The sequence below is a fragment of the Castor canadensis genome, chromosome X (assembly GCF_047511655.1).
Source record: "Castor canadensis chromosome X, mCasCan1.hap1v2, whole genome shotgun sequence".
Lineage (NCBI taxonomy): Eukaryota > Metazoa > Chordata > Mammalia > Rodentia > Castoridae > Castor > Castor canadensis.
Genome location: NC_133405.1, coordinates 1106068 through 1133990, shown reverse-complemented (window position 1 = coordinate 1133990; position 27923 = coordinate 1106068). Strand labels below are relative to the sequence as shown.

General features: G+C 55.8%; 2 protein-coding genes across 3 annotated transcripts; both read left to right on the top strand.

Annotated features, from left to right (window-relative positions):
- The first annotated feature begins 719 nt into the window (after nucleotides 1–719).
- Nucleotides 720–6697, top strand: Fam50a (family with sequence similarity 50 member A). Its single transcript, XM_020172188.2, has 13 exons — nucleotides 720–923; nucleotides 2134–2218; nucleotides 2317–2416; nucleotides 2852–2997; nucleotides 4314–4390; nucleotides 4490–4556; nucleotides 4739–4800; nucleotides 4992–5068; nucleotides 5425–5479; nucleotides 5678–5726; nucleotides 5825–5895; nucleotides 6040–6150; nucleotides 6495–6697. The coding sequence occupies exons 1-13, from the start codon at nucleotides 813–815 to the stop codon at nucleotides 6501–6503; spliced, it is 1020 nt and encodes a 339-aa protein (XP_020027777.1). The 5' UTR covers nucleotides 720–812; the 3' UTR covers nucleotides 6504–6697.
- Nucleotides 6698–11598: 4901 nt separating this feature from the next.
- On the top strand, nucleotides 11599–27224 carry Plxna3 (plexin A3). Of its 2 annotated transcripts, XM_020172189.2 has the most exons (34): nucleotides 11599–11745; nucleotides 13137–13288; nucleotides 13571–14193; nucleotides 14561–15100; nucleotides 15554–15736; nucleotides 16210–16338; nucleotides 16409–16509; nucleotides 16862–16985; nucleotides 17064–17220; nucleotides 17302–17401; nucleotides 17674–17788; nucleotides 17943–18143; nucleotides 18364–18460; nucleotides 18597–18787; nucleotides 18889–19034; nucleotides 19103–19223; nucleotides 19344–19480; nucleotides 19596–19766; nucleotides 20085–20178; nucleotides 20261–20500; nucleotides 20588–20731; nucleotides 20815–21049; nucleotides 21141–21283; nucleotides 21369–21625; nucleotides 21762–21828; nucleotides 21923–22069; nucleotides 22144–22303; nucleotides 22441–22544; nucleotides 22741–22837; nucleotides 23105–23295; nucleotides 23573–23742; nucleotides 24271–24483; nucleotides 24661–24811; nucleotides 26143–27224. In XM_020172189.2, exons 3-34 carry the CDS (start codon nucleotides 13597–13599, stop codon nucleotides 26236–26238), a joined length of 5619 nt encoding a protein of 1872 aa, XP_020027778.2. In that variant the 5' UTR covers nucleotides 11599–11745; nucleotides 13137–13288; nucleotides 13571–13596; the 3' UTR covers nucleotides 26239–27224. The 2 variants fall into 2 exon arrangements, with proteins under 2 accessions (XP_020027778.2, XP_073918559.1); XM_074062458.1 differs by lacking the exons at nucleotides 11599–11745; nucleotides 13137–13288 and having other exon boundaries at nucleotides 14065–14193; nucleotides 14937–15100.
- Nucleotides 27225–27923: the final 699 nt, after the last annotated feature.

The following is a 27923-nucleotide window of genomic DNA, read 5'->3' as shown; positions in this document are numbered from 1 at the left end:
CATGCAGGAGAGAAGTATGGGAACGAGCAGCTGGTCTATTCGTGGAGGTCAGTGTGCACACTAGCCTCTTGAATCCAGAGGACGGGGCAGTGCGGTATAGTGGTGTGCGCCTGAAATCCCAGCAGTACGGAGTGGGTAGGAGACCAGCCTGAGCTATATGGCAACACTGCCTCAAGTTAAAAAAAGACCAGGGTCCATCCAGCTCGGGGCCTTGGGCGGCAAAGGAGACCCAGGCCCTAACCCCAGGTGAGAGTCAAAAGCGGAGTACCGCCGAAGAGGGGTATCGGTGAGTCCTGGTCAAGGCTCAACTTCGGGTTGGGGGGAGAAGAGACACAGGAATTGGGGTGTGGCTTTGAGCCGGCTCAACATGGAAGTGGAGGAGCGGCGTCTAGCCTTAGGGTCAAGAGGAAGTAGGGGAAGGGGGTGGGGGCACGGGGGAGAAATGAACCAAGCCTTGTATGCACATATGAATAATAAAAGAAAAAGGAAGTAGGGGAACCGGAATCTCAGCTTGAGGTCGAGGTTAACTCGTCGAAGCGCAGGCCACCGGGGCACCCAGCGTCTGTGCCCATCTAGCAGGCAGATAAGGCCCAACCTGCCGGCGTCTCACCGGCGTCAGTGCGTGGGACTGGGGGTTCAGCCTCCGTGGGGCGGAGCGAGCTGCAGTCACGTGACAGTGCCGAGGCCGTGGGGCGGGGCGGGCGCCCGCGCATTCCCTGGCGGCTGACGTCACGTGTCAGCTGACTGAACGGCCGCCACCGCCAAGACTCAGCCAGGTCGCTGTCACTGTCGCTGTCGCCACCGCCGCCGCCATGGCTCAGTATAAGGGCGCCGCGAGTGAGGCGGGCCGCGCCATGCACCTGATGAAGAAGCGGGAGAAGCAGCGCGAGCAGATGGAGCAGATGAAGCAGCGGATTGCAGAGGTGCGGGAGGGCCCAGGCTCCTCGGAGCATGCGTGCCGCGCGGGCCCCCTGGCGGCCCAGCTCCACTCAGCTCTGGGAAATCCCGGGCAGCGGGCAACTGGCTGAGCGCTTGGAGGGCGGGCCCCGCGCCGGGGGCGGAGCCCTTACTTGCAGACCTCTGGCAGTTGACAGAAGCAAGCTGGCGACGGTCCATCTGTAAAATGGGCCCAGAGGCAGACCGTGTCAGGGACTGAGACAGCAGAAGGGAGCCACAGTCATTGTTTCTAGTCGGTGGTACTGGAGTGAGCGGGCCTCCCTGGCGCCTCTCCTGAGCACAGAGGTTCCAGGTTCAGGCTCTCAGTCCTCAGAGCTAGGGCTCTGCTCAGATCCAATGTATACCGGAAAGGGCAAGCTCTTCCTCTGGAGAGGAGAGGCACAGAGGCAGGTCACTGAGGCTCATCTCAGCACCCTTTGCACCCACAACAGGGGCAGGCGCAAGCTTCTGGGCTGCTAGTGGTTCCCCTAGTGCTTCAGTGAGTGGCTAGTGCTAGCTGGCTCAGGATGCAGGACCAAGAAGCCCTCAGCTGGACCCTTTGCGGGAGACTCATCAGAAGAGCAGGGGCTTAGGGCTCCAGGGCAGATCAGGCTCCTACCTCAGGTAAGTGGGAAGCCAGGCCTAAGAAACCAGCGTTCAGGTTCATGCTTTGTGTTTGACACAGAGTCTTCCAGCTCTGGTTCCACTGGCAAGCTGAAGGTATATTTCTCTGCTGGCCACTTTGGAGACTTTGGAGCGCGGGACTACATGATACCCATTGGGATGGGGCTGAGCTGAAGAGAGGGAAGCCCTTCTGGGAAGGGCAAGGCCCTCCAACCATTCTTTTCTCCTTTATCCTCTCCTGACAGCCCTTGACTTGGGTCTCAGGAGCTTCAGCGTAAAGGTGGGGCATGAAAACGGACAAAGGTGGTGGGTAGGGACTGTGGCTGCAGTCCATTGAGGGAGCTCTGGTTCTCAGAAGGAGAACTGCAGGGGCCAGAGTGGTGCAGGGATCCATGGGAAATGATCTCACTTGGCTCCCTTAGCACTGGCAGTGCCCTCCCAGCCTCGTGGATTCTTCTACCTACAAAGCAAAGGGGTCAATCTAGAACGAGAACTCAGGTCTCCAACAGCTGGCCTGTCACTTCCATCATGGGGTGGTGGGTGGCCCTCACTGGTGCGCCTCCTCCCCTGCAGGAGAACATAATGAAATCCAACATTGACAAGAAGTTCTCTGCACACTATGATGCCGTGGAAGCGGAGCTCAAGTCCAGCACTGTGGGTGAGCAGGACACACATGCCACCCTCTCCCAGGCCCAGGGGCTGCTCCTTCACTGGCCCTGGGTGACCACCCTTCCCCCGGGTCTCCTTAACTCACAGGTCTCGTGACCCTGAATGATATGAAGGCCAAACAGGAGGCCCTGGTGAAGGAGCGAGAGAAGCAGCTGGCTAAGAAGGAGCAGTCGAAGGAGCTGCAGCTGTAGGTTCCTCCTTTGTCTCTCAGGGGGCAGCCCTCCCCTCAAGATGCAGCTATGGGGACTCCCTGGGGAGTCAGGCTGTTCCTGCTCCATAGGGTAACACCACTTCCTCCTTTGGGAACAGATGTGGCATTAGTTTGAATCCACACTAGTTTTCTCACCGTCACCGTTTATTCTTCTTTTTGTACCTCTGTAAAAGTGGTGAGTCCTTTCTGTGCCCTGAAAAGCCTGCATTGTCCCCATTCCTCTCTGTCCCGTGACCCCTGCGTCCCTCTGTACCTGTTGTAATCAGCCCTGTCCATGAGCTTGAAGTGACCCAGGGCAATAGGATCCCTCTGGTGTACTGGAGAGATCCAGCCTGTGCTGGGTGGGCCCCACACTGATCACACAGGGTGGGGAAGGGACATGGGGTATCATGACCACCCATGCCTTCGTAGGAAGCTAGAGAAGCTTCGAGAGAAGGAGCGAAAGAAGGAGGCCAAGCGGAAGATCTCTAGCCTGTCCTTCACCTTGGAGGAAGAAGAGGAGGGAGGTGAAGAGGAGGAAGAGATGGCCATGTATGAGGAGGAACTGGAAAGGGAAGGTGAGGGCCCTGCCCACCAGAGCTCCATCCTAACTTTGGGCTAAAGGAAGAAGCACATTCTCCAGCTAGCCTCAGTGGCTATGCTCATGGTCCTGGATCTCTCCTGGGGCAAGAAGGAAGACAGGGAGCTTTTGTTTTGTTTTTTGGTGGGGTTGGGGCTTGAACTCAGGACCTCACACTTGTAAAGCAGACATTCTACTGCTTGAGCCATGCCTCCAGTTCATTTTGCTCTAGTTATTTTGGAGATGGAGTCTCTTCAACTACTTGCCCAGGTTGGCCTCAAACCACCATCCTGATCTAAGCCTCCGAAGTAGCTAGGATTACAGGTGTGAGCCACCTGTGCCCAGCTGCACTGTTTTTGTTCTTTTTGTTTGTTTGACAGTAATTGGGATTTGAACTCAGGGCTTCATGCTTGCTAGGCAGGTGCTCTTCCACTTGCCCAGTTTTTTTTCTGTTGAGATAAGGTCTCAAGAACCTTTTTGCCCAGGCTGGCCTGGAAATGCAATCCTCCCAATCTTGACCTACTGTGGAGCTTGGGATGACAGGCATCCTGGTGGACTGAACCATTTTGAAAGCCAGGGGTCTCACTGTCATTGGCAAATTGAGTCAGAGCCTGGCCTACTGTCCCTGGACTGGAGCCACCAGTGTGAGAGGCTGTCAGAGTGAAGCTGGCTTGTGGTCTAGAGGGATCCAGAAGCTTCCCGTAGAGGTACCGGTACATGTAGTAGTTGAGGGAGGAGAGAAGATAGTCTGGACCAGGCTTGGCTGCTCAAACTTTTTGAAATAATGAAGATGTTCCTGTCTGCCCTGCTCAGGGTGGTAACAGTTTGCTGCAAGGAGCCACTGAACACTGAATTTTGAACTCTGATTAGTTTCACCATAAATTTATATATTGTATTTAACCCAGATACCATACCCACAGTACTACCATTTTAGCTTGTGTTGAGTTAGTTGCATGTTGAGCCCCAGGTGCTCAGGGCTCTTTGTCCTAGGAGCTACTGCTTTGGACTTCACAGGCCTGCGGAAAGGTTGTCAACCTCACTGTGAGGGTTCACTGGTGTACAGCATGCTCACTGGGGCTTTTATAAAACACTGTCTGATGGGCTTTTCCCTCCCTCTGGAGATTTCATTTTAGAGGCCTGAGCAATGGGACCCTGGCATCTTTTTGGTTTTTGTTGTTTATGCTTCTTCTAGGTCAGTGTTTATCAAAGTCTGCCATAGGGATCCCAGGAGTCTGAGAGACCCTTATAGGGGTTCACGAGGCCAAAACCATTTTCAGAATAATACTAAGGCATTCTTTACTCCTTTCGCTCTAGAGATCACCACAAAGAAAAGGAAATTGGGGAAGAACCCAGACGTGGATACAAGCTTCTTGCCTGACCGAGACAGGGAGGTAAAGGCTGCCTGGCCCTGACCTTGACCTTGGCCTTGAACTTCTGCATGCTCTTTGAGTAGCCCTGGGCCTCGTTTCCTCACCCATTTCCTCTCCCAGGAGGAAGAGAATCGGCTCCGGGAAGAGCTGCGGCAGGAGTGGGAAGCCAAGCAGGAGAAGATCAAGAGTGAGTACTGGCAGAGCTGGGCAAGTGGTGCTTGACTCTGGACCCTGGAGCCCTAGGAGAGCACAGGGCTGAGGCCTGAGCAGCTATTGTGCTACCAGTCCTCCTGGCCTTGTGCCGCACTCTGAGGAAGCCCTGGGGGTGGGGACTGGGTCTGGAGCCCAAGAAGCAACTCTGCTTTGTAGGCGAGGAGATTGAAATCACCTTCAGTTACTGGGATGGCTCTGGGCACCGACGAACAGTCAAGGTAGGCAGTGGGGGACCTCCTTTGGGTTCAGTGGGAAAGAACTGACTTTGGAAGTCCTTGGGGATTCTGAGGGCAGCAGGGAGAACGAGGGCCTTTGGGCCTTTGCCTAATTGAGCGCTGCTTCAGACTTCTTGTCTTCTCTTCCTAACTCCTTGGATTCCCGGATGCCACCTCTTGGGCCACTTCTATAGATGAAAAAGGGTAACACGATGCAGCAGTTCCTACAGAAAGCACTCGAGATCCTGCGTAAAGACTTCAGTGAGCTCAGGTAACGGGCGTGTGTGCCTCTCCACATGAGCACAGCCTATGGCCCCACTGCTCCTCCCCAGCTAGGAAGGTGGCATGCTGGGCACTGTGCTTCCTAGAGAGGAGACAGTCGTCAGTCTCCTTTTTGCCCCCTCTTGCTGTAGAGCGAGCACTTAGGTGGGAGTGCCCTGCCTTGGAGCCATGGCGCAAAGACAGACAGTGGGATGTCAGTCCCAGGCTTGCTAAACCACAGAACTAAAGTATTGTGGTTGCCACCTCCCAGCCCCTACTGCTGAGTCTCCGTGACTGGCTGCTTCCTTCCTGCCTGGGCTACCCATGCTGTCTGCTTGCCCATACCCTCCTATCTTTCTCCCTTAGGTCAGCAGGGGTGGAGCAACTCATGTACATCAAGGAGGACTTAATCATCCCCCATGTGAGTTCCTTCAGCCCCGGCTCATGCAGTAGGTGCCACACCCCTGGGTTTCTGTAGGAGTCCCCACAGCACTCTGTGCTCTTCCGAGGCTAGTGGGCACAAAGGGGCCTGCACCCAGCCTGCAGGTGGGAGGGCGGGGGATGGGTGAGAGGCTAAGGTGGGCTATCAAGCTGACCTTTCCTGCCCCTTGGCTCCTAGCATCACAGCTTCTACGACTTCATCGTCACCAAGGCGCGAGGAAAGAGTGGTGAGTGCTTCCAGCCTAGGCCCTCCACACCCAACTTGCCCCAGTATGTTTGGCTGGGGCAGCAGCGTGATTTTGGGATGACTGCTTCACCCCTGCAGGGCCACTCTTTAACTTTGATGTTCACGATGATGTGCGGCTGCTGAGTGATGCCACTGTGGAAAAGGATGAGGTATGGTGGTCCCAGGGCACTCGGCAGAGAAAGGTGCCCTGAGCCTGGCAGGCCAGGTGTCCCTAGGCTGGGGAGAAGTCTCAGGAAGGGGAGGTCAGGCAGATTGGCTTCAAGCAGCAAGGCCCAGCCTTCTCAATTCCTCAGTCCCATGCAGGCAAAGTGGTGCTGAGGAGCTGGTATGAGAAGAATAAGCACATCTTCCCTGCTAGCCGCTGGGAGCCCTACGACCCCGAGAAGAAGTGGGACAAGTACACGGTGAGAAGATGGGGAGGCTGGGCCACCAGGAGACCCCTCCATGGTGGCCCTGGTGCTGGGGCAGGCAGCCCAAGGTAGGGAGTGGGAGCCATCCTGACTCTCAGTGGGCAGGACTGTCCTGCTAGAGAACCAGAGGTGACTAGCCAGGCGTAGTGGTGTAGGCCTATAATGCCAACACTTGGAAGGCTGAGGTAGGAGAATCACAAGTTTGAGGCCAGCCTGGTCTACATAGGGCGACCCTGTCTCAGAATAAAGAAAAGAACCAGAAATGACATGCCATCCAGCCCCTGCTTATCTCCTGGCTTTTCTTCCTTGTCCCCTGTGCCCCCTTGTCCTCATACCAGATCCGGTGAGCATCCAGGAGGTGGCATGGCCTCAGCTCTCCCCTACACACCCCACATCTCCAGGAGTGCAGGCGCCCAGCTCCCCTGGGATTGTGCCACAGTACTCTGTGAAGATGGTAGCTGCTCGCCACCTGGCCTCCTGCCATTGTCATTACTGCTTTTTTCTTTTGCAATAAAGAAGTGTACGTGTCACAGCTGGAGTACCTGCATCGTGCGACAGTGATTCTATTTATAAACTCTTTGAGATAAAATTCACATAAAATTCTTCATTTCATCCATCTGTAATCCCAGTGCTTCAGAGGCTGAGGCAGGAGGATCACAAGTCTGAGGACAGCCTGGGCTACACAGCAAGGCCCTGTCTCAAAAAAATTCCTCAGCTGGGCACCGGTGACTCATGCCTGTAATCCTCGATACTTGGGAGGCTGAGCTCCATTAGGAGGATCGAGGTTCAAGGCCAGCCTGGGCAAATAGTTCTTGAGATCCCAAGAACTGGACTGGAGTCTTGGCTCAAGTGGTAGAGCACCTGCTTTGCAAGTGTGAAGCCCTGAGTTCAAACCCCCAATTCCACCATTTGAAACGATATAATTCAGTTACATTTAGTGTACTCAAAATGTCATGCAACTATCACCATCACCTTCATCTAGTTCCAGAACATTTTCATTATCCCAAACACCATTTAGCCGCCACTCGCCACTCCCCTTTGCCCAGCCCCTGGCAATCCCTACTCTACTTCTCTTTCTGGATTGGCCTGTTCTGCACATTTCCTATGTGTCTGGGAAGTGGAAGGGGATGGGGTGGGAACATGAGTCTGAAGGGAGAAAGGGCATTTGCAAGGGAAGGCCTAGCTGAAACAGCCAGCCCTGCTTTCCCTGGGGCACTCAGGTAGCGCAGCAGTTCTTTATGGCGAGGCTATGGTGGGTCTCAGGTGGGAAGAGAGTTCCTCAGTATCCGAGCTGTGTCCCCAGGCCCCCACTATTCCCGCATTCCTCTGTGTGTGTGTGTGTAGACAAAAAGAGAGAGAAAGGTTGAGGATGTAGCTCAGTTGTTGAGTATTTGCCTAATATGCATGAAGTCCTGGGTTTGATCTCCAGTACTGTAAAAGAGAGAGTACAAAAAAATGAAGCAAGATGAAGCCTTTCTAGTACAGAGGCACATTGATGCTGTCGTCCAAATGAACAAGAAGTCAGCCATTCCAAGGCAGGAGGGAACATTCCAGGTGGAGGAAACAGCAGGTTGGAGATGAGAGGCTAAGACAGAGGGGAGGAGGAAAGGAGAAAGAGAGGGAGGGAGGTAGGGCAACCTGGTGAATGGTACTTTTCTTTTGCCTTGAACTGTCCAGCAGAGGCCCTGTTGTATTCACATAGTTCACACATCAGCATGAAAAGGGCAATGTTCCCACAATGACCCAAGCCAAGATCCCATTTTATTCACCTCCTGGTTCTCTGTCCTGTTTCTCTTTGCAAGGACAAGCTCACATAAGAATACTTCTGCCTCTTATCTTTTTGTACAAAACGTAGCCTGTTTGCATGCTGCTCTATACCTGGTTACATAGCGCCACTTGATCTCTGGACATCCTCCCCGCCTGTCACTATCACACACATACAGACTCGTCCTTCTTTTCTAGGCCGCAGAATAAAAACTGCAGGTACTGGCAAACTCCTTTTCCCAGGGCCCGTCCTATTGTGCAGCCCCACCAGCAGTGTAAGAGGGAGGGCTCCTCTGAGCCTCACGCGCAGGGTGCCTGAGATGGGAGACATGCCTTTCAGTGTGAAGTTTTATTTATTTCTTAATTTTGGTTTTTGGAGACAGGGTCTCGTTATGTAACACAGGCTGTCCTCAAAATCACAATCCTTTTGTCTTTTCCTCACAAGCGCTTAGGCTACAGGTATGAGCCACCACACCTGGCCTGAGCTTAATATTTTTGAGGTTTGTCCATGTAGTAGCATGCATCAGAATTTCATTCCTTTTCTTGTAGTGCTGGTCGAACCCAGGGCCTTGTGCATGCTACACAAGTGTTCATCTACCACTGAGGTACACCCTCAGTCACATTTCCACATTTCTTTTTTTTTCTGGAGGGGGAGTTACTGGGATTTGAACTCAAGGCCTGATGCTTGCTTAGGTAGGCACTCTACCATTTGAGCCACACTTCCAGCTCCACATTTCTTTTTATAACTAAATAATATTCCATTGTTGGGATACAACACATCATGTTTATCTATTCCTCTGTTGCTGGAGAGTTTTCACTATTTAGCTAAGTAAATGGTGCTATGAACACTGTGTACACATTTTTGTTTGAGCTCAGTGTGATTTTAATTTGCATTTCTCTCTCTTTTTTTTTTTTTTTTTGGTACTGGGGTTTGAACTCAGGACCTCACACTTGCTAGGCAGGTACTCTACCATTTGAGTCACTCCATCAGCCCTTTTTTGTGTTGAGTATTTTTTTTTTTTGTGGTGCTGGGGTTTGAACTCAAGGCCTAAACCATGAGCCACTCCACCAGCCCTACTATTGTGATGTGATGGGGTCTCGAACTATTTGCACGGGCTGGCTTCAAACCATGATCCTTCTGATCCCTGCCTCCTGAGTAGCTAGGATTACAGGTGTGAGTCACTGGCACCTGGCTGTGTTTCTCTTTTTATATATTTAAAAACCATATGTACTTCTTTCAGTTGTCTAATCCTGTTATTTGCTCATTAATTGTATTTTTTTAAAATCTAGAATCTAGGGTATTTTCCATACATGAGAGTACCCTTTTATGCCATATAATGCAAGTGCTTTCCTAGTTCTTCTGCAGCTTGGCGTTGTAAAGGGAGTGGTTGACATGAGAGGCCGGGGGTTTGGCCAGGCAGGGAGAGGCGCTCAACTCCTGGGGAGATTTTGAAGGGAGAGCTGACAAGATTTGTCAATGGACTGGACATGGTGTTGAGAGAAAGGAGGAATCGAGGACAACGCTAAGGTTTTTTCTTGACCAAAAGAACTCTTCATGGAGATGGAGGACTTGTGATTAGAAGCAAGTTTAGGGTGAGCAATGAGCTGTTTGTGGACTTATTACATTGAAACTCCTAGTAGATTAGCCAGTGGGGCTGCCAAGCAGAGGCTTGGACCTAAAACCTGCAGTTCCCACAAGACTGTAGAAGGCTGGAGAGAAACTACAGAGCCGTCAACACAGACTTTATTTGATGCTTTGGAACTCGAAGAGATCACCATGGGGATCTCTTGAGCGAATGGGTGAGATGGGGCAAATGGAGCTAAGAAACGGTGTGATGGGTGGCCAATAGTATTTTGACCTTATACTTACATAAAAACGCTGGGCATTCACAGAATCTATGACCAGCAGTTTTACTCCTCCGTAGTTACCCAACAATAACTCCGGAGTATCTGTTACAAACCTCTGCATAGAAGTCCCCTTGGGTTTTACGCTGTGTGCTAAGCTACAAACCCACAGGGTGAGAATCCAGGATGTTGGTCAATGAAAATCCAGAAGGTCACACCCTAGCAATAAGGCTACACTAGCCGTACAGTAAAGACTTCTCTCATCTTGCCCTGAGGAAGCTTGAAAATAGTCTGCCAGAGAACCACACTGGTCCCCAAGTACCTTAAGCACCTGTCAAAGTCCAACACTCTTTTAAGGATGACAACAAATTCAGACACTCAACTACACAATAGCCATATGTCAAGCATATAATAAAAATAGCCACATATGGAGGTATACCACATATGTGATCCTTAACCAGGCGATAAATCGGTCAAGTGAAACAGAAACACCTTCCAAATATAAATTTATAAAGAAAAGCCGGGTGCCACAGGCTCACACCTGTAATCCTAGCTACTCAGGAGGCAGAGATCAGGAGGATTGTGGTTCAAAGCCAGCCCAGGCAAATAATCCTCCAGACCCTATCTAGAAAAAAATCCATTACAAAAGAGGGCTGGTGGGGTGGTTCAAGGTGTAGGCCCTGAGTTCAAACCCCCAGTGCCACTAAACAAACAAACAAACAAACAAATAAATAAATAAAATAGAATTCTTTTTTTTGTGGGACTGGGGTTTGAACTCAGGGCTTTGAACTAGCAAAGAAGGTGCTCTACCACTCGAGCCACACCTCCAGTCCATTTTTGCTCTGGTTATTTTGGAGATGGGGGTGTCACGAACTATTTGTCCAGGCTGACCTTGAACTATGATCGCCCTGATCTCTGCCTCCCAAGTAGCTAGCTGGGATTACAGATGTGAGCCACTGGCACCTGGTTGATGATGATTAGTTTTAAACGTTAAACGTGTCCAAGTTATTTTGTTAAAATAAAACTAAATGTGTACATACAGACACAAAAGAAAGTAGGTGAGTGGTTGCCAGGGGCTGGGGGGAGTGGAGAGTGATGGTTTCCTATGGGGGTAATGAAAATATTCTGGAATTAGTAGTGGTTGTGAATATACTAAAAACCCACTGAATTGTATGTATACATGAAATGAGTGACTTATATGATAGATGAATTGGATCTCGATAAAGCTGCTTTAGAAGAAAAAAGAAAGCGAGGGAGGTGATTCAGGATTGTGGTGGCCCGCTGGGGAAGGAGCCAGATGTAAATGGCTGTAAGCCTCTAGAGTCCATGTGCTGGGTTTTGTCAGTTTATTAGCCACAGGCCCTCCGGGTTAGAACAGTCAGGGGAGCGTCCTGAGCCCGGGCCGCGAATCCTTCGCAGATGTGCACTTGACCAGCCCCAGGGCAAGGGAGATCGCGTACCGCAGCAGGTGGCCCCGGGCGCGCCCCCGAACGCCGGGGCGGAGCGGGCGCGCGCCCCAGGCGCCAGGGGGTGTGGCGCGGCCGCGCACGGGTTCCCAGGGTTGCCGGAGGCTGCGGGCGGGGAGCAGCGGGGTGTTGGGAGGCGCGCGCCGCGGACGCGGCCATTGAGCGAAGGGGGTCTGCTTGCGGGGCGGGATCCCCGGCGGCTCATGGGGGCCCCGGCGCTGCTCACTGGGGTTCCCAATCCCGGGGAGGAGCGGCCCTCCTCCTGTGCGCTCTGCTGCTCGGGCTCCCCGGTCGGCCCTCCCTGGGCGCCCCCGCCCGGCGCGATGGTACGGTCCGGGTTTAAAAGGCCCCGGCGGCCGCGGGCCAGCCCAGTGTGTGGGCGGCGGCGGCTGCAGCGCGCGCCGTGTGCGGGGCGAGGCTGCGGGGGCGCGCGAGTGGAGCCCGTGTGGGGTACGGAGGCGCGTCCACGTGGCCAGCGGGCGGCCACCCGGAGCCAGCGGCGGCGGAGGGGCAGGTAGGTGGCCGCTAACCCCGCCGCCCGTGCGGGGACAGCCTGCTCCGTGGTCCGGGACTCAGGCAGCCTGGGAGTCCAGTTCGGCCTTTCGAGGATCAGGCCCTGCCCCTGCCTCTTGAATGCCGGCCTGCCAGGCCCTCTGTGCCCTGAGCAACAGTTAGGGACGGCCACCCCGACTCTAGCTCCCTTGCCCGATATAGGACCCTTTGTAGCGGAGGAGCAGCGCCTTCAAGCATTGCTGCAGCACCTCCATCCACTAAGGTCTCCTCGGGTCGACTGAGGGGTGTCCCTGGTGGGGGCAGGGCTAGCTGGGCCAGCAGCACGGGGGAGGGCCTTGAGGAGTGGGCTTTGGACCCACATGTCTGTGTGGGGCTTTCCCTAGCATCGTGCTCTCTGCTGACAAAGCTGTAACACAGGGATTGGGTGTGCCTGTGATGCCCAAGGTTCCCACTTCGAAGTAGGGGCTGGGGTGGGGTCTCGGGTTGCAAATCCTGCCTCTTCAGGTCTCCCTCCCAACCTGTCTCAGATCTGTTCCTAGACCCCTGTTCCTGCAGGGTGTGGAGGATGAGGATAGGATGCAGCCCCTCTTCTCTTTTGCCTTCCTTTCTTCTCTGGCTGTTGCATTAGGGCTCCAGGATGCAGACCTGACAAAAGAACCCCAGAGAGATGATCAGTCTGATCTGAAACTTTGCAGTTTCAAGCTGGGCTTGCTCCTTGTTCTAGCAAATGCATGTTTTCCTTTCTCTCCTCTGTGCCTTCAAACATGTCACCCCACACCATGCCGAGTACCTCCCGTCTCCCTTGGGGCTTAGGCACTGAGAGGGTAGCAGTGAGCTCTGCCCCACTGGCGGCCACAACACTGCTCTGCTGTCTTTGAAGCCTGGGGCTGGCTGGGTGTGGCCTGGGGGCAAAGTGCCAGCCTTGGCCCTGTCCCTATGGCCCCTGCCCCATCTCCCCAAGGTGTCAACTGTATTTGGGGTTGTTGCTTCCCATCTAGAATGCTGCTGGGGCTCTCAGGTGTGGGTTTTGGGCCCCCATGTCCCTACCCTTCCTCAGCTAGCCTCTGGATCGCAGGGAGAGCCACATAGGCCTGCCTGGGCTCCGCCTGGCTGTGCCTGAGCAAAGCTTGAGTTATGTCTGTCTCCGTGCCTGGCTGTGGGGGAAGGTGCTTTGTGTTGCAGCTGGGAGGCCAGACGGCAGGCTCCTGGACAGTCAGCCAAGGCCCCCTCAGAGGGAGGAGGCACCTGGGGCCAGGACAGGGAGAGATGGTAGAGCTGAAGCCAGCCTCAGGCGTTGATGCCCCAGAGCTCTGTCCCAGGGCTCCTGGTGGCAGTGTCATTCTGGGCAGGCATCCCCACCCTCTCCTTGGGTTCGTGTTTGTTCTCTCCCAGCCTTTCCTGGCTCAGGAATGGGGTATCTGGTGCCTGGAGCTTCCCTGTGATTGCTCTCCCGTGGGGCCGGCAGCCCTCAGTCCTGGGAGGGCCTCTCACCCTGTCTTCCCAAGCATTTGGCTCTTCTGCCCCTTGGGCGTGGCCCAGCTGAGGTGAGACCTCCTGACTCCCTTCCAGTATGGGGGAGTGGGGGGATGATTGATGGCCCCCATGCCTGCTTGGTGCTTGCCGCTCACTCATTTGTCCTGCCAGAGCCCCCTCCTCTCTCCCAGCCACAGTCACCATCTGGGGCTCTGTCTTGGTGTTGGGTGAGTGGCCCTGGCTCCCTATGGCATGGAGCCTAGCCTGCCAGGGACCCTGGGCCAGGCAGGGCAGGAGGAGGGTGGGCAGCTTGGGCCTGGGGCCTCTGACTCCCACTTGCTGTCTCTCCTCAGGCCTGTCCCTGGCGCAGCTGCTGGCCATGCCTGCTGTCTGCCTCCTCCCGCTGTTCTTCCTTGCTGTGGGGGGGGGCCTGGGCAGCAGCAGGCCCTTCCGTGCCTTTGTGGTGACAGACACTACACTCACCCACCTGGCTGTGCACCGAGTGACTGGGGAGGTGTTTGTGGGTGCAGTTAATCGAGTCTTCAAGCTGGCTCCCAACCTGACTGAGCTGCGGGCCCATGTCACGGGACCTGTTGAGGACAACGCTCGCTGCTATCCACCCCCCAGCATGCGTGTATGCGCCCACCACCTGGTGCCTGTAGACAACGTGAATAAGCTGCTGCTCATAGACTACGCTGCTCGTCGCCTCGTGGCCTGTGGCAGCATCTGGCAGGGCATCTGCCAGTTCCTGCGCCTAGATGACCTCTTTAAGTTGGGGGAACCCCACCACCGCAAGGAGCACTACCTTTCAGGGGCGCAGGAGCCTGACTCTATGGCTGGTGTCATTGTAGAGCAGGGTCAGGGGCCCAGCAAGCTGTTTGTGGGTACTGCTGTAGATGGCAAGTCGGAGTACTTTCCTACCTTGAGCTCCCGCAAGCTCATCGGTGACGAGGACGGTGCGGACATGTTCAGCCTGGTAGGTGAGCCGTGCCCGTCTGTTCAGCCCTCCGTCCCCTGCTTCTCATGAGCCTAGCTCCTCTTCATTCGGTCCTGGATCTACCTCTTGGGAGAGAGCCCTGGTCTGACAGACCCCTCACTGCCACTGAGATGTAGATAAACTACTACAGATGGGAGGATGGGAAGTGTTTCAGGGGGGTTGGTCACCCTGCTCTCTGTGGCCTTTCTGGCCTAGATTCCTTGATTGTCCAGGTGGCGCAGGTGTGGGGTTGTGAGGGAAGCCCCCGGTGGGCTGCATTGTTGGAGCGGGGTCGGGAGATGAAGGTGGGGTGGGTACTGGACCCCAGGTTTCATCCCACACTTGTGTACTTCGCCCCGCTCCCCAGGTGTACCAGGATGAGTTTGTTTCCTCTCAGATCAAGATCCCTTCAGACACACTGTCCTTGTACCCTGCCTTTGACATCTACTATATATACGGCTTTGTCAGTGCCTCCTTCGTGTACTTCCTGACTCTACAGCTGGACACCCAGCAGACACTGCTGGACACAGCAGGAGAAAAATTTTTCACATCCAAGATTGTGCGCATGTGTGCAGGAGACTCAGAGTTTTACTCATATGTAGAGTTTCCCATCGGCTGCTCCTGGCGAGGCATAGAGTACCGCTTGGTGCAGAGTGCCCACTTGGCCAAGCCTGGCCTGCTGCTGGCTCAGGCCCTGGGTGTGCCAGCTGACGAAGATGTCCTTTTCACCATCTTCTCTCAAGGCCAGAAGAACCGGGCCAGCCCTCCTCGGCAGACCATCCTCTGCCTGTTCACCCTCAGCAACATCAATGCCCACATCCGGCGCCGTATCCAGTCGTGCTATCGTGGGGAGGGCACACTGTCCCTGCCCTGGCTGCTGAACAAGGAGCTACCATGCATCAACACTGTGAGCTCCTCTCCTACCCCATGCTGTCCCCAGGCCCGGCCTGACAGCTCTGCTGGCCCTCTGCCCCTTTTCTGGTGCCCATCCAGTCTCTGGCTTGGAATGACCTTGGGAGTGACACCCATTTCTCCCTTCTCAAGACCCCCACCCTCTGTCTTCCTCTCTTCTCACTGTCTTTTGCCAGTGCCCTCTTTACATTCTGTCACCTTCCTCTCCCTACCCTTCTACCTATTCCCAGCGTACTCCTCCTCACTCCATCTCAAGTCCTATAGGCCCAGGGTTCGTTCTTCTCTCCCTACTCACCCTCCCTAGCCCCCAGTTTCCTGTAGGGTCCCAGGGCAAACTATCAAATGTGGCTGGAGGGCAGTGGCTTTCAGATCCTTCTCCCTTGTGGAACATGAGATCTGAAGGTCTCTGTCCAGCTTGGACTCTCATATACCCCTCCTATTTCACCAGCCCATGCAGATCAATGGAAACTTCTGTGGGTTGGTGTTGAATCAACCATTGGGTGGCCTACATGTGATTGAGGGGCTACCCTTGCTGGCTGATAGCACTGACGGCATGGCCAGTGTGGCTGCCTACACCTACCATCAGCACTCTGTGGTCTTCATTGGCACACGCAGTGGGAATCTGAAGAAGGTGGGCCCGAAACCCTTGGCCTATCTCTGAGCTATGGGAAGGGGTGGGAGTGGGAATGTGCAGATGAGCCCTGAGACACCTTGGGCAGGGTATGGTGACTTCCCAGCCCAGGCTAATCCCCAAGAGCTCAGCCAAGCTCCTTAGGTGGCCTCTCAGCCACCTACCCCCACCAGCATTTTTTGGCTGACTCCAGAGTTAGCCTTTGCACCCTGCTTTCCTGGCCCAGGACTGAGGGTGTGGGAACCTCAGGCCAAGTGCTCAGCCACAACCTAGAAAGTCCCTGGCAAGATGAGGATGCCAGGCTGGACGTTTGGCCTTATAAGCATGAAGCACTGAGTTCAAACCCCAATACTGCCACAAAAAAAAATAAAAAAAAAGAAAGAAAAGAGGATGCCTTGGGTGCAGGGGGACTATGGTGGAATCAGGCTGACCTATAATCCCTATGATCTCTCTGCCCTGGTCTTGTCATTCAGGTGCGGGTTGATGGCTCTCAGGATGCCCACCTGTATGAGACGGTCCCTGTGGTGGATAGCAGCCCCATACTCCGAGACCTGCTCTTTAGCCCTGACCACCAGCACATCTACCTCCTGAGTGAGAAGCAGGTGGGCCCGAGGTGGGTGGTGGTGGCTGGTGGGGCGGGGGTGGACTAGGTCCTGATGTGGCTGTCCCCAGGTGAGCCAGCTCCCGGTGGAGACCTGTGAGCAGTATCTGAGCTGTGCAGCCTGCTTGGGCTCAGGGGACCCACACTGTGGTTGGTGTGTGCTGCAGCACAGGTGAGAGCAGTGGGTGCAGAGTGGCAGGCAGCGACGGGCTCATTGGGACCATTATCTGGGGAGACAGAGGGACATAGGAGGGCCCCACCAGCTGGGCAGAAGGCAGCCACACCTGTCATGCCTGCCTTCACCTGCCTGCCCACTTCTTCCCCACCTATGCCTTTGAGCCTCCCCCTCCCTTGCTCCTCCACTTTCTGCAGCTAATGAGCAGAACTTCTACCCTGAGTGACGTCCCTTGGATCCCAGGGGATGAGGCCAAGGCACACTGTTGCCTGGCACTGTGAGCTGGGTAGACTGTCCCCTGTCCCTCCAGCCTCTCACTGCACCCCCTACCTGGGCCCTTTTGGGGCAGGTGCTGCCGAGAAGGGGCCTGTCCAGGTGCCTCTGCCCCACGTGGCTTTGCAGAAGAGCTGAGCAAGTGTGTACAGGTGCGAGTCCGACCCAACAACGTGTCGGTGACATCACCTGGGGTGCAGGTAAGTGGCATGGATGATGCTTGGGTCTGGGTGTGCTGCATTGTGGTGCACCTACTCTGAGCCTTCTGCCTCCCCTAGCTGACCGTAGCCATGCACAACGTGCCAGACCTCAGTGCGGGTGTGAGCTGCGCCTTTGAGGAGGTGACAGAGAACGAGGCTGTCCTGCTGCCTTCTGGCGAGCTGCGCTGCCCCTCACCCTCCCTCCAGGAGCTCCAGGCTCTTACCAGGGGGCATGGTCAGTGGGCTGGGGCAGGGTTGGGTGGGAAGCGGCTCCTTGACCCAGGCTAGTTCATGACTGCTCTTGGGCTTGCTATAGGGGCCAACCGCACTGTACGGCTGCAGCTACTCTCCAAGGAGACTGGTGTGAGGTTTGCTGGAGCTGACTTTGTCTTCTACAACTGCAGTGCCCTCCAGTCGTGAGTACCTGACCCAGCACCTGTCCCTACCCCTGGGGACAGAAGGGTGTTCTGGGATAGGCAAGACCTGTAGAGTGGCTGTCTCTGGGGCTTCAAGGGTAAGCTGTCAGGCCTTCCTGATCCCCAACTCCACTTCTCTGTGCTCCTGAGGCGCAGTGCTGGCCTTGAGCACGCCCTGGCTGCCTTATTCCTTTGTTTTCCAGTGTGTCCTGTGGGAGGGTGTTGCAGGGTGGTGTGGCCTCTGTTATTTCTGAAGCTGCTTCCCCCGCCAGGTGCATGTCCTGCGTTGGCAGCCCTTATCCCTGCCACTGGTGTAAGTACCGCCACGTGTGTACCAGCCACCCCCACGAGTGCTCCTTCCAGGAGGGCAGGGTCCACAGCCCTGAGGTGAGGCGGGTGCCGGTACTGTGTGAGGGGGCTGGGCTCCTCCTCATGGGCTGGCCTCTCACTTTTCTGTGTTTGGTCTGCTTAGTTTCTTTGAATCTGGAGAGTGGTGGTAGCCCAGTGTGCCGCTGACAGGTGCTCCCTCCAACCCCTGCAGGGCTGCCCTGAGATTCTGCCTCGAGGAGACCTCCTGATTCCCGTGGGTGTCATGCAACCTCTCACCCTGCGGGCTAAGAACTTGCCACAGCCTCAGTCGGGCCAGAAGAATTATGAGTGCGTGGTCCGGGTGCAGGGGCGGCAGCAGCGGGTACCTGCTGTGCGCTTCAACAGCAGCAGTGTGCAGTGCCAGAATGCCTCGGTGAGGCCCTCCCTGGGCCTCCCCTTGTGAGGCCAGGCTGGGGCATAACAGGGATGGTTCTTGTCTATGCCCAGCTTGCTAGTCTTGAAGCCTCAGGTAGCTCTGGCAGGGAACCTTCTGAGTCTCTTGCTGGGGATTCCTGAGTTGGAGGAATAATTGGCAAGAATCTTGGGAGGGTTCTTCCTACTTATCCGTGGTCGTGTGGTTCCATTTTCCCTAGTACTCCTATGAAGGTGATGAGTTTGGTGATACTGAGCTGGACTTCTCTGTGGTCTGGGATGGAGATTTCCCCATTGATAAGCCTCCCAGCTTCCGAGGTGAGAGGTGACCTGGGTCCAAGGAGCCTGCCTCCCAGGGCGGGGTTGGCACTGCTGGGGGCAAGTCTGGAGGCCCTAATGCTCCCCACTTCTCTGCTGCTGCCCACTCCATCAGCAGTGCTTCTTGTGCCCACAGCCCTCCTGTACAAGTGCTGGGCTCAGCGGCCCAGCTGTGGCCTCTGCCTCAAGGCCGATCCCCGCTTCAACTGCGGCTGGTGCATCTCAGAGCACAGGTGCCAGCTGCGGGCCCACTGCCCATCCCCCAAGAGCAACTGGATGCACCCAAGCCAGAAGGGCGCCCGGTGCAGCCATCCCCGCATCACCCAGGTCAGCCTCACCCACCACCCTTACCTTCTTCCACCCTTACCTTGCCTTTTGGGCACTCATGAGTCTGGGCTGACCCTCTTACCTCCTATCTTGCTCTGCAGATCCATCCGCTCATGGGGCCCAAGGAAGGAGGCACCCGGGTCACCATTGTGGGTGAGAACCTGGGACTGGCCTCTCGAGAGGTGGGCCTGCGAGTGGCTGGTGTACGTTGCAACTCCATCCCCACTGAGTATGTTAGCGCTGAGAGGTGAGTGTGGCCATGTGGGCACCCTGTCCCTGTCTGCCATCACGGCCCTGACCTTCTCTGACCCCTAGGATCGTATGTGAGATGGAGGAGTCGCTCGTGCCCAGCCCACTGCCAGGGCCTGCTGAGCTCTGTGTAGGTGATTGTTCTGCTGACTTCCGTACACAGTCTCAGCAGCTCTACAGCTTTGTGGTGCGTGGCCTGCTATGTTCTTCTCTTTCCCAGCCCTTCCTCCCATATTTGAGGGGAAGGTGGGGCAGGCCCTGTACTGGGCTGGTTCCTTCCATCCCCTCAGGCCTGCTTCTTCCCCAGACCCCAGCGTTTGACCGTGTGAGTCCCACTCGGGGCCCAGCTTCAGGGGGCACCCGGCTTACCATCTCTGGCAGCTCTCTGGATGCTGGCAGTAGAGTTACTGTGACTGTGAGAGATGGAGAGTGCCAGTTTGTGAGGTAGGCCAGGGCCCAACTAGCCTTTGGCTGAACACTGGGCTTGGAGGAGGAGTATGGGAGTAGGGTGGCTGAAGGCCTGGGCCACCTGCTTCAAGTTCCCTGCTTGCCCGTGTAGAAGAGATGCTGAAGCGATCGTGTGCATCTCGCCTGTCTCCACCCTGGGTCCCAGCCAGGCACCTATCACCCTTGCCATTGACCATGCCAACATTTCCAGTCCTGGAGTCATCTACACCTACACTCAAGACCCCACCGTCACTCACCTTGAGCCCACCTGGAGCATCATCAAGTAAGAGTCTGGGGGGCTGGGGACCCCATCCTCAGCAATGCAAAACAAGCAAATAAGATCTTTGGGAGAATGGGGTTGGGGCAGAGTCAACTCACTAAACTTCTCTCCTGGGGCCTCACCTGGTAACTGGGGCCTTGGGCATCAAGTGATACCTCCTTTGAGTCTGAGCCCCATTGGTAGAGGGAGCAGAGTGAGTCCTGACCACACAGTACCTGGCACCAGGGTCAGGGAGCCTCTAGGCTCTCATGTCAACTTTGATAAACTCCACAGGGCTGGGTGGGGGAGCGAGCCTTGAAGTCCCTTACTCCTCTTCTGCAGTGGAAGCACGGCCATTACTGTGAGTGGGACTCACCTACTGACTGTCCAGGAGCCACGGGTTCGGGCCAAATACCGTGGTATTGAGACCACCAATGTGAGTACCAGCTTCCCTTTCCACATCCCACCCTTACAACCCATGGCTTCGTGCACTGAGGCGCCCACCCTTTTACCCACAGACGTGCCAGGTGATCAATGACACCGCAATGCTGTGTAAGGCCCCTGGCATCTTCCCTGGGCGGCCTCAGCCACGGGCCCAAGGTGAACACCCTGACGAGTTTGGCTTCCTGCTGGACCACGTGCAGACAGCCCGCTCCCTCAACCGTTCCTCCTTTACGTACTACCCTGACCCCAGCTTTGAGCCACTGGGGCCCTCTGGTGTGCTGGACGTCAAACCTGGCTCCCATGTTGTGCTGAAGGTGCCGGTGGGGCAAGGAGGGAGCGCGGAGGAGGGGAGGGGCAGAGAGTGGGGAGCACTGGGCTGATCACGTGCCCTCCACCTCCAGGGCAAGAACCTGATCCCTGCAGCAGCTGGCAACTCCCGCCTTAACTACACAGTGCTGATTGGAGGCCAGCCGTGTGCACTCACTGTCTCAGACACACAACTCCTGTGCGACTCACCCGGTCAGACTGGCCGGCAGCCTGTCATGGTGGGTGTGTGTGGCAGGGGGAGGCCACCAGGACAGGCTGGGGTGGGCATGAGAGTCGGCTCACCTCAGGCCTGTCCTCACAGGTGCTGGTGGGCGGCCTGGAGTTCTGGTTGGGCACACTGCACATCACGGCCGAGCGGGCACTAACCCTGCCGGCCATGGTGGGGCTAGCCTCAGGGGGAGGGCTCTTGCTGCTGGCCATCACCGCTGTGCTGGTCGCCTACAAGCGCAAGACTCAGGACGCTGACCGCACGCTCAAGCGGCTCCAGCTGCAGATGGACAACCTGGAGTCCCGCGTGGCCCTGGAGTGCAAGGAAGGTGCCTGAGGCCGGGGCTGTGGTGCAGTGGGTGACAACTGGTGCCTGTCTTCCGTCTGCTCGGCTCACTCCTCTGCTTTGCCTCTTCCTAGCTTTTGCAGAGCTGCAGACAGACATTAACGAGCTGACGAACCACATGGATGGTGTTCAGATCCCTTTCCTGGACTACCGGACCTACGCCGTGCGCGTTCTCTTCCCTGGCATTGAGGCCCACCCAGTGCTCAAGGAGCCGGATGTGAGCTGCCCCCCAAGCCTGTCCACTCCTCATTTCCCACAGGGCCACCCCCACCACACCTTCTGAGACTCCCTGTTCCCCACAGACTCCCCCCAATGTTGAGAAGGCTCTGCGCCTTTTTGGGCAGTTGCTACACAGCCGTGCCTTTGTGCTTACCTTCATCCACACACTGGAGGCCCAGAGCAGCTTCTCCATGCGTGACCGCGGCACCGTGGCTTCCCTGACCATGGTGGCCCTGCAGAGCCGGCTCGACTATGCCACTGGGCTTCTCAAACAGCTGCTGGCAGACCTTATAGAGAAAAACCTAGAGAGCAAGAATCACCCAAAGTTACTATTGCGCAGGTATGTACTGTCCCACTTGGCCCCACCTCTGCTTTGCCCCTGACCAGGCCCCACTCAGCTCCATGCCACACTGCTGACCCTGCCCATTGTCACAGCCCTGCCCTTACCAGACCTGAGCATTCTTCTCCTGTCCTAGGACAGAATCAGTGGCTGAGAAGATGCTTACCAACTGGTTCACATTTCTGCTGCATAAGTTTTTGAAGGTGCGCTTGGTAGTCTGGGCACTAGGGGAAGTGATGTTGGGGATAGCTAGCTGTCAGGCAGGCAGCAAGCTGTGCCTCCAACCCCTGGCTGCAGGAGTGTGCGGGGGAGCCACTTTTCCTGCTGTACTGCGCCATCAAGCAACAGATGGAGAAGGGCCCAATTGATGCCATCACGGGCGAGGCCCGCTACTCTCTGAGTGAGGACAAGCTTATCCGGCAGCAGATCGACTACAAGACACTAGTGAGCATGGGCAGAAGCAGTGGTGTGTGGGAGAGGCCTTGCCCCAGACTAACACTGGGTCCTTTCACCCTTAGACCCTGCACTGCGTGTGCCCAGAGAGTGAGGGTGGCACTCAGGTCCCAGTGAAGGTTCTCAACTGTGACAGTATCACCCAGGCCAAGGACAAGCTGCTGGATACTGTGTACAAAGGCATCCCGTACTCCCAGCGCCCCAAAGCTGAAGACATGGACTTAGGTGAGGCCCCCCTCCGTCTCCTCTTGCCCCCCAGTACTGCAAGGGGGCTCTCATGCTTTCCACCTGAGCTCTGTTCCTGGAGAGGAGTGGGCGTGAAGTCTTGGGGGATGTTCTTAAGAGCTGACTGTGGCCCACAGAATGGCGCCAGGGCCGTATGGCTCGTATCATCCTCCAGGATGAGGATGTCACTACCAAGATCGAGTGTGACTGGAAGAGGGTCAACTCCCTGGCCCACTACCAGGTAAGGGACTGGGAACCCATTCACCCCCAGGGCAACCTGGGAGCAGTGGCCCGGGCTCCTCCCAGCTCTCATCCCTGAACTCATAGGCCCTCCTCAGAGGGCCTTGGGTGCTACTCATGTATACACCGAATGGTCTGGGTGGGTGATGGGCCCCTGGCTTCCTGTACTGCCCCTTCTCTGTCTCTGGGACCTCCAGGTGACAGATGGTTCCTTAGTAGCACTGGTGCCCAAACAAGTGTCTGCTTATAACATGGTCAACTCCTTCACCTTCACCCGCTCCCTCAGCCGCTATGGTAAGTGTCATGAGCACGGCGGCCTCTGCCGGCCCTGTGCCTTTAGGGCTACGTGAGTCATTCTGGGAAGCCTCAAGTAGCTGGCTTGGCCTGGAGGCCTTCCTGGGTTGTGCATGGGGGGAGGTCTCTAGTTCTGTATCACTTAGAAGTAGGGTGGGTCAGCAAGAGCAGATGAGCTGCTGGGCTCCTGGAAGAGAGTAGGGCAAGAGGCTGGGCAGTGGCTAGCAGCCCCGGTGGCCTAAGGGGCATGCCTGTCCTCTGTCCCAGAGAGCTTGCTCCGTACTGCCAGCAGCCCTGATAGCCTTCGCTCACGGGCACCCATGATCACGCCTGACCAGGAGACGGGCACCAAACTGTGGCACCTGGTGAAGAACCATGACCATGCTGACCACCGAGAGGGGGACCGTGGCAGTAAGATGGTCTCAGAGATCTACCTGACACGGCTGCTGGCCACCAAGGTGTGTGCCTGCCTCATGCTATCTTGGTTTTCTGCACAAGTATCTTCTGGTCTGGCCTTCGCCCTGAGGCTGGCCTGGCTTTGCCAGGGCAGGGACCACTTTCTCAGAGCCTTTTCGATAAGATACCTGGTCCTGAGATTGAGGCTGGGTCCATTTTAGAGTTGGCCCTATAGGGAAGCCCCACTTTACTGAGCCTTTCTGACCCTGTCTGTTAGGTCTTAGAACATCTTGGCCCAATTCTCTCATAGTTTGTTTGTACCCTCACTGTCTCCCATAGGGCACACTGCAGAAGTTTGTGGATGACCTCTTTGAAACTGTGTTCAGCACAGCCCACCGGGGCTCAGCCCTCCCCTTGGCCATCAAGTACATGTTCGACTTCCTGGATGAGCAAGCTGACCAGCACCAGATCAGTGACCCTGATGTGCGCCACACCTGGAAGAGTAACTGGTACTGCCCTGTGGCTGGCTTCTGTTGGCCCCTCTGGGGATGAGTGGGCAGAAGAGGCTGGTTGCTTTGCCACTGTCCAGGGCTCTGGAAGCAGGGTGACGAGCTGGGGCTAGAGAAGTCATCCAAGTAGGGAAGGACAGTGGCATGGCCTGGGGCTAGCTGTGAGTCTGCAGGTAGATGCTGCTGGCAGGTGGGATGTGGATGTTGGGGCCAGCACTGGGACATGGTCCTTTTCTCTCCGGGGTCTTGCACAGGGTAGAGATGCTGGTGGCTTGGCACAGGTGGTGACAGTGGAAGCAGCAGAGGGGATTGAAATAATAGGAGAACAGAAGGGCCATTTTATTCATATTTCTCACTGCCTGAAGTCCAACAGAAGCTTAAAGGTCACTTACCCTAGATGTGTCTCTCTTGCCACCTCAGGACAAGATATGAGCTGGCCAGATAGGAACAAGGTGTAAAGGAGGGCAGTGGTGGGAGGGGGCCCACAGGGCCACTAGGGAGTCTTGGGTGTGTGTCCCTCTTGTTCAGCCTGCCTCTGCGCTTCTGGGTGAATGTGATCAAGAACCCGCAGTTCGTGTTTGACATCCACAAGAACAGTATCACGGACGCCTGCCTGTCGGTGGTGGCCCAGACCTTCATGGACTCCTGCTCTACATCTGAGCACCGCCTGGGCAAGGACTCACCTTCCAACAAGCTGCTCTATGCCAAGGACATCCCCAACTACAAGAGCTGGGTGGAGAGGTGGGCCCTGAGTGGAGACTGCTGTGCATGACAGCAGTCAGGAGCTGCCCTACCCTGGGCAGCCTGTCTGAGGTTGGCCAGCTACAGGAAAAAGCCCTAGAGGCTGGCTGGGCACCGAGGGCAGGGATTTGGATTTTTGTGACAACTGCTCGGTTGACTTATTCAAGGCCCCAACAGGTACTACAGAGACATTGCAAAGATGGCATCCATCAGTGACCAGGACATGGATGCCTATCTGGTGGAGCAGTCCCGCCTTCATGCCAATGACTTCAGTGTCCTGAGTGCACTCAGCGAGCTCTACTTCTATGTCACCAAGTACCGTCAGGAGGTGTGTTGACGCTGAGCCCTGAGGGCGCAGCTAAGGACAAAGGCTGGAGAGCTGATGGGGGTTGGGCCCTGCGGACAGGACAGGGGACACAGAGCGTATGTATCTTAGATTGTTTATAGTTCCTCCCCTGCGCCGCACTGTGGAGCAGCACAGGTGATGCGCTCTTCTAGATGCCGGGCTTTGACGCACAGGAGAGAAGTCACTGGCTGGAGCACAGGGAGGGATGGGCTAAGGGGTGTGTGGCGGGGCCAGAGATTGGTGGAACCAGTCATTTGCAGGGCCTGTGATGGTTATGATTGGAGATGGCAGGTGAACACAGGGTCCATGGACTTCAGGATTTATTATCATCTGAGATATTGGGTGTGGGGCACGGCAGGAATCAAGGATAACTGCAGGGTTCCTTGCCTAAGCAGCTGGCAGAAGGGAGTCCATTGCCATAAACATAGATAGGAAAGGTATGCGTGAAACGGTCCTGAGTGTTAGGGGACAGAGACCAGGAGTTCTTCGGAACCACTCAGGCCTTCCATGAAAAGTAGTAACGCCCTGGGTAAAACTCAGAGCCCCTTGGGAGGGGTGGTGCCAAGGTAGTTTGGATTGGGGCTGGGAAGGTCAAGATCAAGTACCATTGTACAGCTAACTAGACCTAAAATGACAAGGAGGCAGCTGGAAATAGGAATCGAGTTTGGGGAAAAGTCTGGGATGGAGCTACCTCTTTCTGAGCCAGTAGATTTCATTTAAAGCTCCGGGGTCTGAGTGAGCATCAAAAGGGAGTCTAAGTAGGTATACAGGGACACATGACCCATGGGCCCCTCAGAGGTCATAGAGAAGAGAAGGAGCTGGCAGAGAGGTGGGAGGGAACCCAAGAGTCCTGGTGGAGTCTTGCAGCATGAGTGAGGACCCCTCACAGGTCAAGGAGGAAGAAGTGGCCAGTTCTGTTCCATGCTGCTGGTCAAGGAAGCCATGCTTGCAAGGTCTGGCAAGGGGATCACTGAGCCCTGAACAGGAGAGATTTGCGTGGAAGAGGTGGGGGTTGAGAAGGAACAGGAAGGGGTGATTGGTGCAGTAAGTGTACACCACCCTTTGGCTGCCTGCCAGCCATGGGGAAGACAGTTCTGTAGTTGGGATTGGAATTTAAAGAAAGCAGGACTGGGGGAAGCATTTGCTCAGAGGTGAAAATTTTGAACCATTAGCTGCACACAGGAGCAGCGTGGGAGCAAGGGGTTGGGACGAAGGCAGTGGACGGAAAGAGCCTACCTGGGAATTGAGGGCTTTGCGCAGAAGTGGACCGGCCCTCCCATGAACCTGGGCACCAAGGGACCCTTCTTCCCCAGATCCTCACTGCCCTGGACCGAGATGCCTCTTGTCGGAAACACAAGTTGCGTCAGAAGCTGGAGCAGATCGTTAGCCTGGTGTCCAGCAACAGCTGAGGGTGGTGCAATCGGTGAGGAGGGGGCTGCTTGGTCCTCATGGTCCTCCCATCAAGGGGAGTGGCCGGCAGCTACAGCCTGGGTCCCTGGGGCTGAGCCCAAGATCAAGTGTCAGGGGGGAGGTCAGTGGGCCAAGATGCCCCCAGCACACCCGGGCCCCCTTCATTAGTGCCTTGCTTTGGGCCCTGCAGGGGGAGCGGGCCACAGGACCAAGCCCCGCCCCAAGCAGCAGCAGCAATACCCCCACCCTCCTGCCCTTGTGCCCATGTGTTGGGAGAGCCCCTGCCTCCTTGCTATGTATACCCCGACCACTTATTTATTAAATTTAACTCCACCTCGATCTCGAGCTGTAAATATGTGTCCCCCATGGGATGTTGTCAGCCTCACTGACCTTCCTCTCCTGGAGCCGTTCTTGGCCCTGCCACCTGTCCTGGCTCCTCTGTGACATTGCCAGCCTTGGCCCAGGCTCTGGGTCTTTGCCTTTGCACTGACTGATCCCACCCATCCCAAGAAGGGGGCCTGGGTACCAGCAGCACTTGGGGTGGGTCTGTGCATCAGAAGCTGCCCTCAGACTGTCTGTCACAACCCAGCCCAGTGTCCCTCTCCAAATGTGTCAGGACTCAAGACTAATCTCTCATGGGGACCTCTTCTCTGAGCACCCAGAGAACTGGAAGCAGACTTGTGCTGGGGCCTGACCTGGGGCTGGGGGTCCTGCTCTGGAAGGCTCCTTCTTTCAGCCCGATTGCCAAACTTCCTCAGTGTTGTCTGCACTTGCCCTGGAGCCCCTCAGTCTCAGCTGTCCTATTGTACACCTGCCCTGAGGGGCTGAGGTGGCAGTGCCTTACTGCCTTGTGTCTTCTGCCTCCGATGAGCAATCTGGCCCTGTCTCATGGTCCCCAGACCCCCACCTCTCTCTTCTTTTGTTGCATGAGTTTTTTTTGTTTGTTTGTTTGTTGGTTTGTGTAATTTTATTTCATAATTAAATGTTGGGGGAATGGGGCCAGTGTGCAGTTTTGTTACTGGGACAGGTGGGTAAACCTGCTAGGCTTTCAATGAGCTGGTCTTCTATTTTGGGGGAAAAGGTAACTCTTTACAGGGTTTCTGAGGATTTGAGAGGAACCAAGGCCAGGACCAATCCATCAGTGAATCCTGGTGGCTCTAGCAGAATCTGCTCACTTCCTCTTGTTTCCACTGTCCTCACGCAGACACGAGGTGCCATTTACCTCTTCCCTGGATGCCAGCCTCTCCTTCTGCCCTGGCCCCCTTCAGCTATCGTTGGTGTGGGAGGCAGTGGGGTCCTGTGGAGGTATAAGGCATAGGATGTACCCACTGTGCTCAAGGCCCCCCAGTGGTTTCCACCGCACACAGATTTCTTAAGGCCTGGCATCCACTTACTGTTTGGTCCGTAACGCCCGTCATGGTGCACCTAACTACACCTTAACCCTCACACTTGTAAGTGATGCAGGAGGGGAGTAGGTAGTGTGCGATTTAAATAGGGTGGCCTAGCAAGCCTTTGCTGAGGGGGACACTTCAGTGAGGCAGAGGGAAAGCTGGGGAAGACAGCTGCAGAGACCAAAGCTGGTGCAAAGGCCCTGAGGCAGGAGTGGACCTGGTGTGGTTTATGGAGGGTAAGGGAACTAGTATGGCCTGCTCAGACTGCATAAACTGGATGGGAGCAGAGAAGG

Excerpts from the sequence above, each read along its gene's own strand:
- Plxna3 (XM_020172189.2), top strand. The coding sequence starts at position 13,597 with ATGCCTGCTGTCTGCCTCCTCCCGCTGTTCTTCCTTGCTGTGGGGGGG. Across the intron at positions 20,501-20,587 it reads GCTCCCATGTTGTGCTGAAG|GGCAAGAACCTGATCCCTGC; the intron begins GTGCCGGTGGGG and ends CTCCACCTCCAG. Across the intron at positions 21,050-21,140 it reads GGCCCTGGAGTGCAAGGAAG|CTTTTGCAGAGCTGCAGACA; the intron begins GTGCCTGAGGCC and ends GCCTCTTCCTAG.
- Fam50a (XM_020172188.2), top strand. The coding sequence starts at position 813 with ATGGCTCAGTATAAGGGCGCCGCGAGTGAGGCGGGCCGCGCCATGCAC. Across the intron at positions 4,801-4,991 it reads GGCACCGACGAACAGTCAAG|ATGAAAAAGGGTAACACGAT; the intron begins GTAGGCAGTGGG and ends CCACTTCTATAG. Across the intron at positions 5,896-6,039 it reads CCACTGTGGAAAAGGATGAG|TCCCATGCAGGCAAAGTGGT; the intron begins GTATGGTGGTCC and ends TCAATTCCTCAG.